General features: G+C 34.5%; 3 protein-coding genes across 3 annotated transcripts; 1 reads left to right on the plus strand and 2 right to left on the minus strand.

Moving 5' to 3' along the window:
- Positions 1-1467: 1467 nt before the first annotated feature.
- Positions 1468-5688, minus strand: LOC111385700 (receptor-like protein kinase At3g21340). Its single transcript, XM_023010120.1, has 8 exons — positions 5315-5688; positions 4264-4721; positions 3745-3880; positions 3560-3631; positions 3412-3480; positions 3120-3191; positions 1974-2045; positions 1468-1902 (listed from the first exon to the last, which is right to left on the minus strand). The coding sequence occupies exons 1-8, from the start codon at positions 5653-5655 to the stop codon at positions 1860-1862; spliced, it is 1263 nt and encodes a 420-aa protein (XP_022865888.1). The 5' UTR covers positions 5656-5688; the 3' UTR covers positions 1468-1859.
- A 54-nt stretch (positions 5689-5742) lies between these two features.
- Positions 5743-7723, plus strand: LOC111385701. The gene is made up of 2 exons (XM_023010121.1): positions 5743-6609; positions 7472-7723. Exons 1-2 carry the CDS (start codon positions 5909-5911, stop codon positions 7479-7481), a joined length of 711 nt encoding a protein of 236 aa, XP_022865889.1. The 5' UTR covers positions 5743-5908; the 3' UTR covers positions 7482-7723.
- Positions 7724-8916: 1193 nt separating this feature from the next.
- Positions 8917-14525, minus strand: LOC111385699 (probable LRR receptor-like serine/threonine-protein kinase At1g67720). The gene is made up of 9 exons (XM_023010119.1): positions 13381-14525; positions 12683-13241; positions 11633-12090; positions 11114-11249; positions 10929-11000; positions 10781-10849; positions 10489-10560; positions 9338-9409; positions 8917-9266 (listed from the first exon to the last, which is right to left on the minus strand). Exons 1-9 carry the CDS (start codon positions 13727-13729, stop codon positions 9224-9226), a joined length of 1830 nt encoding a protein of 609 aa, XP_022865887.1. The 5' UTR covers positions 13730-14525; the 3' UTR covers positions 8917-9223.
- Positions 14526-14740: the final 215 nt, after the last annotated feature.

A 14740-nucleotide genomic window follows, 5' to 3' on the forward strand; every position in this document is an offset into this window, starting at 1 on the left:
AATTCCTAGTCGTACTATCACTTATTAAGCTCTTGTTTGAGCCCCATTTTTTTGGGAAGAATAAAATTTTGAATAGTGTATTGATGAGAAATGTGTGGTTAAAAAATAAGGAAAAATTTTGGATTTATGTGTAATATTATTTTATTGAAAAATGTGTGGTTGAAATGATGTCAAAACACTGTTGAAAAATGAATTTTTCCAAAAAAAATGGGACTCAAACAAGGGCTATATTGTAGCATCACCTAAAAACTGGGGAAAATTTGATTAATAAAAATTCCAAAGACAATGCCGATTATTTTCAAAGCCCAACGGGATAGAAAGTATCAAAATAATACGAAAGTATGTTCCATGTGTTCATGTTGGAGTTGTTTCTAAAAGAATGTATCCGACATTGGAAATGTTTCAAACGCACGGTTCGCTGTGGTTAGATAGCATGGTCCGGGGAATTGAATTCCACGTCGAGAAAGACAACACTAACAAAATTTTAGAAGTATAAGAATTCTACGGAGGAAAAAGATAAGCCTATTGAATATGGCGAGTTAATTGTTACAATGGTCACTGAACTTATGTCTATATCTTTAATTTGTCACTGAAATTCAAAATGTCGAGTTTTGGTCATTGAATTTAGGTTCATATTTTTTATTGTTCATAGAAATTTAAATGTCGAGTTTTGGCCATTGAAATTTGAAAAATGTTGTACATTACTCAATGTAAACTCGATATTTTTCAAAATTCAACATTTATGTCCGTGAATAACGTATGACGTTTTTCAAAATTCAGTGACCAAAATTCGATATTTTAAATTTCGACGAGCAATCGAAGACATGGACCTAAGTTTAGTGATCAAATCTCGACTTTTTAAGCTTCAATGACCAATCAAAGACATGGGTTTAAGTTCAGTAACCATTGGAACAATTAATTCGAATATGGTAGGACTAAACTGCTATAAAAACCAGGCAATCCGACCATTGAAAATTAAATTTGGTTGAACCTAAAGCCAGATTTGAATTAAACAGTTATGCTAGAGGCACAAAAAAAGGTTGAAATTTTTTTTACTGAAGAACACTTGACAATTTTTCATTAGTTTTTGACACGACAATGACAGAAAATGCACCATACATTTCCATGAATAATTCCCTGTAATGAACATCAAGTATCAGGCTTCTTCAATCATTTGTGTTTGGTTGTCTTTGTTCGTCACTGATTTGGTTGCGGGTGGGGAGGGTGGGGGGCAAATAACATCGTCAAGAAAAAGACAGTAACGTGTGTCCTGAAGCCATATACAGATTGTCAAGTTTCCTAAATCAACACCATGACCAGGCCAAAAAGAAAGAGAAAAATTAAAAAATAACACATCTTGTAAATGAATGTGGTAATGTTACGTATATAAGTAATAATATATACATAATAAATACTTACTGGAAGGATAAAGCATCCAATAAAAAGGATTTTAGGCAGAAATTTTATACGATAATTACAAGATTAATCACTAGTAGATATAGTTATACAACTAGTTAACTACACACAATAACAAACAATTACAAAGATCTAATTGAAATGTAAATCAAGTATATAAAACATAGATACACTTTAAGTTATACAGAGAAAAATTGTGATACAGAGAATATCATTCAAAAAATAACTATATAAAAACATGCTGATATACAATTTGACACACATTTTCATTTGTCAATTCAAGAATTTATGTTGACAACCATAAACAAGTGTCGATTCTCAAAAGAAGCAGTACGAATGTGGTTAGAAGCACGAGCCATAGTCTTACTTCCAGGATTTGGAGAATTTTGGTAATGCTCTGTAGACTCTTGCGTGGTTGTTAGTAACTAGTTTACATGATGTTGTCACGACTGCGGCAGTATCAAAAACGGATTCCCGGGAGTAACCCTATAAAGAAAATAACTTAAATTAATTAATCATCTAAATTAGAAAAGAAACATCGGCCAACAGAAGATTACCTTAGGTCCAATCCGGGTTTTCCAGAAATGTTGCTTGGTACTTGGCCGGTCAGATTATTGTTATAAACGAAGCTGACACCGATGACCACAAATGAGTGTGTTAATATTTTTATCGAATAGCAAACAATCTCCTTCTTAAACATGAATTTGATTTCATGTCAGAGCCAATAGCCAGCAAACGTACAAGAATACAATATTTACATCTATGCTCGTCTCCAAATTTGTGAACTAACAAAATAATGATAACAGAAAATAAGCCAGTAAAATTCTCTAGTAGGCGTTTTCAGGCTATTGGCTGATGCAACATTTTCAATCATAAAAAATCATATACAAGTATTGACATAAAATACAACTGAACAAGAACAAGATTGAGAAAGAAAGAGGGAGAGAACAGAGAATTTAAAGGAAGAAAATATCAATTTATTCAATATGAAAGTCTTAACTATTACAATGTATAAGCCCATTTATATAGGGTCTAAACTAGTCTAATATAAGTAAGAAAATAATATAAAATCTATTAAATAAAATGCTAATTATGTTTCTCAAAATAAGTATCATATTTTGAAAATAAACAACTTACAAAATACTAGAAAATCGATTAAATAAAACCCTCATTAAGTTTCCTAAATAAGTATCTAATTTGGACAGTGAATTACATAATATCTCTACTATGATTCCCATCAAGCATTCTGCAAATGTCTGAATGGAATGTAGCTACTTCCACTTCACACATTTGTGGAATAAACCACCCAATAACTTAGAATTTGGTTGAATTTTTACTAGTTTGTTCATTGCTGGATTACGGACAATCGTAATTCATATAATCAAGATTGATTAGCCACTGAAAACTGTGGTTTTAGGACTATATCCCAACATGCAGGAAAAGGTATAAAAAGTTAAGGTTGCTGTATCTGGTATATTGGTAAAGACCTGACAAAACCACCACTTTCTTTCAATCAAGAATGTCGCCAAGCAGCAGGGGATTAAACTTAAATTTATGGTGAGAAAACCACAAGAAAGTATTATGGATTGCATACATAACGCACATGATGGATGAATTGAACACTAGAATTTTCCTAGTGCGATAATGGATATCTGTATGAAACATAAATTTCAACTTGAGAAAAAGCTGGGAATTGAACTTACAGCTCACGCAAGTTTTTCAAGTTTCCCAGCAATGGGGGAATATGACCACCAAGCCGGTTGTCTTCCAAATGCCTGAAGTGAAAGACAATGTGTATTAGGGAAAGAAATTATGTTCTTAAATTGTCCAGAGAATACATGGATGCCAAAATAGTAAATATCTTGACGCATTCAGGTCACTTTGTCACGCAAAAACATCTGGCTATTTACTATCTTGTAAGAAATCATTCTCTATCCACTAAAGTAATGAAGGCAACTGCAAAAAATGAAAAAATGAAAATGGTTCATGACTCACAAAATTGTCAATCCCTTTAATGAACTGAGGTCGGGTATAGTTCCCGACAGACTATTGTTCCCAAGCAAGCTGTCAATGACAAGAGATTAGTAATGAAAGAATCACTTGTGTAAATAGTTTATATATATGCAAATTAATATTTACGTACATGGTTGTCAATGCCGTCATCTTGGAAATATATGGTGAGATCAATCCTGAAAGACCCATGCCCGTCATGTTTCTGCAGACAAGAGGAAAAAGATGAGAATACTGCAATTTCACCTTCTTATGATGATGAGAATAGATGTTCAGGATGATATTATAATTTTTAATGTACAACAAGTTCCAACTCACAAGGTTACTATACGAATTCGGGGTCCTTCTGAGCAAGTAACTCCAGTCCATGAGTATTGACGGGGTAAACACGGATCACCATTCCAATCAACTGGTGGATTCTGGAAACTTTTTTTCAAGCCTTCCATAGCAACAACTGCAATTAAAAAGAACCTAGATATGTATTTTCATACTTTTAAATAAGTAAATAGGTCATGAAAAGAGAAGGAAAGAGACATTATAAGTACCAAGTGAAGATAACCAAATAGGTACCTATTTCAAAAGAGGAGAAATATCACCATGCAAGAGGTCGAATGTATGGTAAAAAAAATTATTTTTCCTTCACTATTAAGAGAACTGGCTTCAAAGAAGTGATTCAAGCAAGCCAATGCCAGCGACTTCATTTCAGAATTATGATTCCAAAAAGTTGGCTATGTCACCGGATTATTAATTTTAGATCAAGAGAACTTATCTAAAGCAGGGTATACAATTGAAAATGATATCATGGTATGTAAGAGAAGATTAGGAGCAGAACCATACCATCACGTGCGAGAGTTTTTCCTCCAACTGTCAGCACTTGAAAAACTTCTCCTGCGTTGATTAGGGGACCAATACTTGATCCAGTAGAAGGAGTTAATGCTATATTTGTCAAACCAGAAAGAGGCCACTGGTTTGCAAAGACAACAACACCAGCTGGAGTCACACTGAGGTTATTATAATAAGTTATCCCATTTATGGTTATGTCAAACATTCTTGAGCTTGTTGAAACACGATCATCGGCAAAATAAAGAGCGACGTAATATGTCGAGTTAGGGAGATATGCTGGAGGCCACATTAACAGCAGGGGTTCTGGTTGCTCTTTTGTCAATCGTGTCTGAAACACTCTCACTGGCGGTAGATTCCAGATACCGGGAACGGAAACATTTTCAGAACTCAACGAGGGAGAATTACTCTCTCCAAATGGCACCCAATAACGATCAAATTGATCATCAGGATATCTGTTGATTTCGCATTCTTAGAGTTAGCCAATTGACAGAGAAAAATACTAATAAACAAATCTTGTGATTAGAAAAAAATCATTCTTTTTAGTTTTTACGAGCAGTAGAAGGGGGCATTGTGCAAGATTCCAGAATGTTGACATTTTCGAGTTTATGCTTTCTCGAAACAAAACAACTTCTATCATTATTGAGAGGCAAGGCGAAATTTATCCTTGCGCCTAAGTACGAAAAATGGCTACCATCTACAACTTTTAACCAAAGTTTGTTGGGATAGACAATCCATGAATGCCAAATTGTGATATCAATCAATGCCAGAGAAGCAATACACACACATTAAAGCAAAATTTAAAGGGAAAGACAATCCAAGAATGCTTAATTTGACAAGTACTAATGTCCACAAAAAAAAAGAAAAAAAAGAAAAAAAAAAGAAAAAAAGAAAAAGAAAAAAAAAGGGATTTGCCCCTAGATTAATTTACTCGAAAAGAAATTACCAAAAATTTTCTACTTTCAAGTATTCGTATTGAGAAATCATGCAAATTCCATAGAAGCAAGAAGTTCATAAATCAACAAAAATAATTAAATTAAAAACTCACTTTATTATCGATCCTCTGAACCCGAAACTGTGCCTTGCAACTAAACTCAAAGCATAAGTATGAAAGTCTGTGGAATTGTACAACTGATCCCACAAAGGCACAACCTCCAGAGAAGAAATAAAAGGATCTGAATCTGTATATGTATTAGCAGCCAAACACACACTCAAATTCTTCCCAGTAGGCTTGAAAATTCCTTCATAATATATAAAATTTCCATTCATATAATCCTCTGTTGTATTCACCACAGCCCATAATGTCCCATCAACTATCTGATCGAACACCGGTGGCCGTGGGTTGCTATAACCACCAATTTCACCATAGAAATATGCAGTCCTCACCATGTATTTCGTCGTACGATCTGGTACTACCGGAATTTCGTAAATTTCACCAACCACTTAGTTTTTATATTCTCACCGTCCAGATATATTTACATAGAAAATTTTTGATCAAAACTATAATGTAAGAATAGAGAATCTCCATTTCCCCCTCCCTTTATAAAGCATAAAACCTCATGCACATGTTTTAACACAAATAACTCAGAACCAAACACTTCATTTAATCTTCTGGCTTTTCTTCTCTTCTTTCCATTCTAAAATGGTTTCCCTGGAAACTGTTCAGGGTAGCTCTAAATGCATTGAACCAAATTCAAGTCCCCGGATTTCGTTCTCTGCTGATTTTCTTGATGAAAATAACTTCATTTCTATATGTCCAAATCCTCAGGCAGAGAAAAAAGAAAGAGAGATAGCGTTAAATGCCGAATTTGAGTTTCTTTCGGCGAATTCAACGAGTCAAAACATGATAACTGCAGACGAGCTTTTCTCCGAAGGTAAGTTGCTTCCTTTTTGGCAAATGCATCACTCTGAGAAACTCCACAAGATTAGCCTCAAAACGGAGAACGATGAAGAGGTAACGGGTGGAAAAGAGACGAATAACAAGGAAGACACCAGAATCAGTTGGTTTCTTGATGATGATCCCTCTCCTCGACCTCCTAAATGCACTGTTTTATGGAAGGAGTTGTTAAAGTTGAAAAAACAACGCGCTTCTACCTTGTCTCCATCTTCTTCTTCCTCATCGTCCTCTTCCAGAGGCTCACTGGTGGATGTGCCTCCAGTCAATGAAAGTAAAGAACGAGTTGGACCTCGAGACAAGACTGTAAAGAGACTCAAGAAGGGGCTGGACAGAACAAGATCGACTAGTATGCGTATAAGACCGATGATCAATGTGCCTATTTGCACACAAGGGAAAAACAGTGCATTGCCTCCCCTTTTCTCCATAAGGAAAGGAAGATTAGAGAGGTAAGAACAAGAAGCTGGTAGCTATTTGTTGGGTGTTTTTAGAAATGTCATTATTCCTCTCTCTCCCTCTCCGTCCTTTTTTTTTTAAAATCATAATTGATTTCATGTTCTTTCTTTGGTTAAATTGTTATTTCAAGTAGAATTTGGTATGATTTACAATGTGGATACTGACTTTACTTTTGTAAGAATGTTTCTGCAACTAATTTCCATTGATTCTAATAAGATTACCTTGAAGGAGAAAGGGGTGTACCAAATCTAAGAGGGACTGTTATAGTTGCTTTAGATTTTCCCACACTAAATCTTGTAATAAATTGAACGGAGTGGCAGAGCCTACAGATTTTCTTTGAACAAGGATTAAGGGCATCTCTACTAAATGCACCAAATCATCAAAATACACCAAATTTTGGTGCAAAACCTCTCCAATATGGCACCAAGATTTGTACATCTATTTGCCGAACTAATTGATAGAGGGTATTTGTATCATTTTTATTATTTATTTTTAATACAATAAATTATTATTATTATGATTCTTATTTTGATTAATAATAATAAAATAAATTTTAACAATGTAAAAAATAATTTTTTATATTTATTAATGAATTTAATATTTTCGTCAATTTAACTTAATTATTTATTTAGTAATTTTTGTGTTTGTAAAATAAATAAGGAAATAAATTTTCAAATTAATAAATTATTGAGAATAAAAAAAGAGAAGAAAATGATGAAAAACTGTTTATTTGGTGTAAGTTTTGTTGTAATAACTGGAGATGATTTATAGTTTGATATAAAAATGGTGCACAACTTATCTCAAATTTTGGTGCAGAATTGGAGATGACCTAATTATTTGTTTTAGCTTTTCTAGGAAGAAATAAGGAAAACATGATCAAGAGAATAAGGAACTTCTGATTCCAGCCAAACTCATCCAATACACAGAGGAATCTATTTAAATTTCAGGACAGTGAAGGATTAAATTCCTAGTCGTTATTATATTGTAGCATCACCTAAAAACTGGGGAAAATTTGATTAATAAAAATTCCAAAGACAAGGCCGATTATTTTCAAAGCCTAACGGGATAGAATGTATCAAAATAATACGAAAGTATGTTCCATGTGTTCATGTTGGAGTTGTTTCTAAAAGAATGTATCCGACATTGTAAATGTTTCAAACGCACGGTTCGCTGTGGTAAGATAGCATGGTCCGGGGAATTGAATTCCACGTCGAGAAAGACAACACTAATAAAATTTTAGAAGTACAAGAATTCTACGGAGTAAAAAGATAAGCCTGTTGAATATGGCGAGTTAATTATTACAATGGTCACTGAACTTATGTCTATATCTTTAATTTGTCACTGAAATTCAAAATGTCGAGTTTTGGTCATTGAATTTAGGTTCATGTTTTTTATTGTTCATAGAAATTTAAATGTCGAGTTTTGGCCATTGAAATTTGAAAAATGTTGTACATTACTCAATGTAAACTCGATATTTTTCAAAATTCAACATTTATGTCCGTGAATAACGTATGACGTTTTTCAAAATTCAGTGACCAAAATTCGATATTTTAAATTTCGACGAGCAATCGAAGAAATGGACCTAAGTTTAGTGATCAAATCTCGACTTTTTAAGCTTCAATGACCAATCAAAGACATGGGTTTAAGTTCAGTAACCATTGGAACAATTAATTCGAATATGGTAGGACTAAACTGCTATAAAAACCAGGCAATCCGACCATTGAAAATTAAATTTGGTTGAACCTAAAGCCAGATTTGAATTAAACAGTTATGCTAGAGGCACAAAGGTTGAAATTTTTTTTACTGAAGAACACTTGACAATTTTTCATTAGTTTTTGACACGACAATGACAGAAAATGCACCATACATTTCCATGAATAATTCCCTGTAATGAACATCAAGTATCAGGCTTCTTCAATCATTTGTGTTTGGTTGTCTTTGTTCGTCACTGATTTGGTTGCGGGTGGGGAGGGTGGGGGGCAAATAACATCGTCAAGAAAAAGACAGTAACGTGTGTCCTGAAGCCATATACAGATTGTCAAGTTTCCTAAATCAACACCATGACCAGGCCAAAAAGAAAGAGAAAAATTAAAAAATAACACATCTTGTAAATGAATGTGGTAATGTTACGTATATAAGTAATAATATATACATAATAAATACTTACTGGAAGGATAAAGCATCCAATAAAAAGGATTTTAGGCAGAAATTTTATACGATAATTACAAGATTAATCACTAGTAGATATAGTTATACAACTAGTTAACTACACACAATAACAAACAATTACAAAGATCTAATTGAAATGTAAATCAAGTATATAAAACATAGATACACGTTAAGTTATACAGAGAAAAATTGTGATACAGAGAATATCATTCAAAAAATAACTATATAAAAACATGCTGATATACAATTTGACACACATTTTCATTTGTCAATTCAAGAATTTATGTTGACAACCATAAACAAGTGTCGATTCTCAAAAGAAGCAGTACGAATGCGGTTAGAAGCACGAGCCATAGTCTTACTTCCAGGATTTGGAGAATTTTGGTAATGCTCTGTAGACTCTTGCGTGGTTGTTAGTAACTAGTTTACATGATGTTGTCACGACTGCGGCAGTATCAAAAACGGATTCCCGGGAGTAACCCTATAAAGAAAATAACTTAAATTAATTAATCATCTAAATTAGAAAAGAAACATCGGCCAACAGAAGATTACCTTAGGTCCAATCCGGGTTTTCCAGAAATGTTGCTTGGTACTTGGCCGGTCAGATTATTGTTATAAACGAAGCTGACACCGATGACCACAAATGAGTGTGTTAATATTTTTATCGAATAGCAAACGATCTCCCTTCTTAAACATGAATTTGATTTCATGTCAGAGCCAATAGCCAGCAAACGTACAAGAATACTATATTTACATCTATGCTCGTATCCAAATTTGTGTACTAAAACAAAATAATGATAACAGAAAATAAGCCAGTAAAATTTTCTCTGGTAGGCGTTTTCAGGCTATTGGGTGATGCAACATTTTCAATCATAAAAAATCATATACAAGTATTGACGTAAAATACAACTGAACAAGAACAAGATTGAGAAAGAAAGAGGGAGAGAACAGAGAATTTAAAGGAAGAAAATATCAATTTATTCGATATGAAAGTCTTAACTATTACAATGTATAAGCCCATTTATATAGGGTCTAAACTAGTCTAATATAAGTAAGAAAATAATATAAAATCTATTAAATAAAATGCTAATTATGTTTCTCAAAATAAGTATCATATTTTGAAAATAAACAACTTACAAAATACTAGAAAATCGATTAAATAAAACCCTCATTAAGTTTCCTAAATAAGTATCTAATTTGGACAGTGAATTACATAATATCTCTACTATGATTCCCATCAAGCATTCTGCAAATGTCTGAATGGAATGTAGCTACTTCCACTTCACACATTTGTGGAATAAACCACCCAATAACTTAGAATTTGGTTGAATTTTTACTAGTTTGTTCATTGCTGGATTACGGACAATCGTAATTCATATAATCAAGATTGATTAGCCACTGAAAACTGTGGTTTTAGGACTATATCCCAACATGCAGGAAAAGGTATAAAAAGTTAAGGTTGCTGTATCTGGTATATTGGTAAAGACCTGACAAAACCACCACTTTCTTTCAATCAAGAATGTCGCCAAGCAGCACGGGATTAAACTTAAATTTATGGTGAGAAAACCACAAGAAAGTATTATGGATTGCATACATAACGCACATGATGGATGAATTGAACACTAGAATTTTCCTAGTGCGATAATGGATATCTGTATGAAACATAAATTTCAACTTGAGAAAAAGCTGGGAATTGAACTTACAGCTCACGCAAGTTTTTCAAGTTTCCCAGCAATGGGGGAATATGACCACCAAGCCGGTTGTCTTCCAAATGCCTGAAGTGAAAGACAATGTGTATTAGGGAAAGAAATTATGTTCTTAAATTGTCCAGAGAATACATGGATGCCAAAATAGTAAATATCTTGACGCATTCAGGTCACTTTGTCACGCAAAAACATCTGGCTATTTACTATCTTGTAAGAAATCATTCTCTATCCACTAAAGTAATGAAGGCAACTGCAAAAAATGAAAAAATGAAAATGGTTCATGACTCACAAAATTGTCAATCCCTTTAATGAACTGAGGTCGGGTATAGTTCCCGACAGACTATTGTTCCCAAGCAAGCTGTCAATGACAAGAGATTAGTAATGAAAGAATCACTTGTGTAAATAGTTTATATATATGCAAATTAATATTTACGTACATGGTTGTCAATGCCGTCATCTTGGAAATATATGGTGAGATCAATCCTGAAAGACCCATGCCCGTCATGTTTCTGCAGACAAGAGGAAAAAGATGAGAATACTGCAATTTCACCTTCTTATGATGATGAGAATAGATGTTCAGGATGATATTATAATTTTTAATGTACAACAAGTTCCAACTCACAAGGTTACTATACGAATTCGGGGTCCTTCTGAGCAAGTAACTCCAGTCCATGAGTATTGACGGGGTAAACACGGATCACCATTCCAATCAACTGGTGGATTCTGGAAACTTTTTTTCAAGCCTTCCATAGCAACAACTGCAATTAAAAAGAACCTAGATATGTATTTTCATACTTTTAAATAAGTAAATAGGTCATGAAAAGAGAAGGAAAGAGACATTATAAGTACCAAGTGAAGATAACCAAATAGGTACCTATTTCAAAAGAGGAGAAATATCACCATGCAAGAGGTCGAATGTATGGTAAAAAAAATTATTTTTCCTTCACTATTAAGAGAACTGGCTTCAAAGAAGTGATTCAAGCAAGCCAATGCCAGCGACTTCATTTCAGAATTATGATTCCAAAAAGTTGGCTATGTCACCGGATTATTAATTTTAGATCAAGAGAACTTATCTAAAGCAGGGTATACAATTGAAAATGATATCATGGTATGTAAGAGAAGATTAGGAGCAGAACCATACCATCACGTGCGAGAGTTTTTCCTCCAACTGTCAGCACTTGAAAAACTTCTCCTGCGTTGATTAGGGGACCAATACTTGATCCAGTAGAAGGAGTTAATGCTATATTTGTCAAACCAGAAAGAGGCCACTGGTTTGCAAAGACAACAACACCAGCTGGAGTCACACTGAGGTTATTATAATAAGTTATCCCATTTATGGTTATGTCAAACATTCTTGAGCTTGTTGAAACACGATCATCGGCAAAATAAAGAGCGACGTAATATGTCGAGTTAGGGAGATATGCTGGAGGCCACATTAACAGCAGGGGTTCTGGTTGCTCTTTTGTCAATCGTGTCTGAAACACTCTCACTGGCGGTAGATTCCAGATACCGGGAACGGAAACATTTTCAGAACTCAACGAGGGAGAATTACTCTCTCCAAATGGCACCCAATAACGATCAAATTGATCATCAGGATATCTGTTGATTTCGCATTCTTAGAGTTAGCCAATTGACAGAGAAAAATACTAATAAACAAATCTTGTGATTAGAAAAAAATCATTCTTTTTAGTTTTTACGAGCAGTAGAAGGGGGCATTGTGCAAGATTCCAGAATGTTGACATTTTCGAGTTTATGCTTTCTCGAAACAAAACAACTTCTATCATTATTGAGAGGCAAGGCGAAATTTATCCTTGCGCCTAAGTACGAAAAATGGCTACCATCTACAACTTTTAACCAAAGTTTGTTGGGATAGACAATCCATGAATGCCAAATTGTGATATCAATCAATGCCAGAGAAGCAATACACACACATTAAAGCAAAATTTAAAGGGAAAGACAATCCAAGAATGCTTAATTTGACAAGTACTAATGTCCACAAAAAAAAAGAAAAAAAAGAAAAAAAAAAGAAAAAAAGAAAAAGAAAAAAAAAGGGATTTGCCCTAGATTAATTTACTCGAAAAGAAATTACCAAAAATTTTCTACTTTCAAGTATTCGTATTGAGAAATCATGCAAATTCCATAGAAGCAAGAAGTTCATAAATCAACAAAAATAATTAAATTAAAAACTCACTTTATTATCGATCCTCTGAACCCGAAACTGTGCCTTGCAACTAAACTCAAAGCATAAGTATGAAAGTCTGTGGAATTGTACAACTGATCCCACAAAGGCACAACCTCCAGAGAAGAAATAAAAGGATCTGAATCTGTATATGTATTAGCAGCCAAACACACACTCAAATTCTTCCCAGTAGGCTTGAAAATTCCTTCATAATATATAAAATTTCCATTCATATAATCCTCTGTTGTATTCACCACAGCCCATAATGTCCCATCAACTATCTGATCGAACACCGGTGGCCGTGGGTTGCTATAACCACCAATTTCACCATAGAAATATGCAGTCCTCACCATGTATTTCGTCGTACGATCTGGTACTACCGGAATTTCGTAGCAGAACTTCTTGAAAAGGTTGTTTTTCAATGGAAACGTGCGGACAGTGGCAAGAGTTCGGAGTAAATCCTTCGTCGTAACGTTCTTCGGAGTCCCCGAGGATATGTAGCCAGTGTCCGGCAGCCATTCTACGCCGTCGATCGTGGACTTTTCGGTGGAGCCACAATTAATTCGTACATCTGAAAGAAAAATTGAATTGTATAAACAAAATGTTCATAAATTCAAGAAATGTCAAACTTTTATATTGGCTGTTTTCATTTTAACCAAAACAAGAACACAGAATGAGATATATAGGAAAAAGGGGGAGATGGGTTTTACCTCTGGGGCGTTGAGAAAGGGAGGGGGCGAGGGCGGAGAATAAAGAAAGGCTGAATAGGAGGGCGGCGATCATGGCTGACGGTCTCGAGAGAGAGAGAGTGCAGAAGAAGGTTTGATGGAGTCGATGGTATAGTGGAGTTGAATGGGTCAGTTGGGGTTGGGGAAGCCCGACAAGAAACGAATATTTTTTTTTATACAGAGAGAGATGAAGTTGGTGAAGAGGAAAGAACATAGAATCACAAACGGGGCCCGGGGGAAGGGGGCGTGGAGTGAGGTGGATGTTAACGCGGGAAATAACCAGGTCAGAATGGAAGATTGTCTTTGAGTGACTCAACGTGCAAGCCTTCATTTTTCTTAATCTCTCGAAATGTGTCGACTTAATCAAATGTTTATAATATAATATTTTTCTGGCCAAACTGTACCAGTGATCCTCAACCTATCTCCATAAAAAGAAGCAACTATTCAACTTTTGATTATAGCTGCACAAGTCACAAAAAAGGTTTAAATCTCTGAATTATCAAATGGTTGTAAGAATTGCATACTAAGACCAGACAAATAAATTGCAAAATGTAATTACGTGCTGAAAAAATTATTGTTCGAAAGGAATTTATATTGACTACAAGAAGACTCCATTGCATGCCCATGTGTCTTTGTATGCTACACCTCATTCGTTGATGCTTAGTTGAAGCAAAAGATACCACGATCGCCGAAGTACCATTTAGCATTGAAATGAGCAAGATACAAATGTTTGTATAAAAACATGATTTAAAGTCAACAGTTTGATGCATTATATGAGATATCTTATCAAAACCACCAGAAAATCACACATGAGGAATATTATGAAAAGGCCAAGTGTTGATATACGCCGCCATGAGGTCGTTCTTAATATACTAGAGTCGTGCATTTTCACCTCCACGAGAGGTAGGAAGTGGGAGTAGAGCATAAGACTTGTCGTGAAACCAACACAACCGGTGTAATTCCCACCAAGTGGCTAGCAGGCCTTCTGGCCCACCACCAAGGGAAAATAGTTGCACTACATTTACAAAATTTTTGCTCACAGATGTTTTACAGAAAAGACACATTAGTGAGGTGGGTGGTTGATTTTTTGGCATTTTATATAACACATGGGGCCCGCACATAGGGGGATTCTGGCCAAATTCTGTGAACAAAAATACTGTACATGTAGAATTTTTCAAGAAAAAAACTAGCTATCCCATTGTAAGTAAGAGCAAATACACACTAGGTATTCAACAAATTATTTTTCATCATGAACTGAAAATAATGTACCATAATCAAGTATTTCGTTTTAGCTGTTAAACAGGCACTTTAAATGGGCCAGTTGTAATAAATTGCATAAGTG

The sequence above is a fragment of the Olea europaea genome, unplaced genomic scaffold (genome assembly GCF_002742605.1).
Source record: "Olea europaea var. sylvestris unplaced genomic scaffold, O_europaea_v1 scaffold3257, whole genome shotgun sequence".
NCBI lineage: Eukaryota > Viridiplantae > Streptophyta > Magnoliopsida > Lamiales > Oleaceae > Olea > Olea europaea.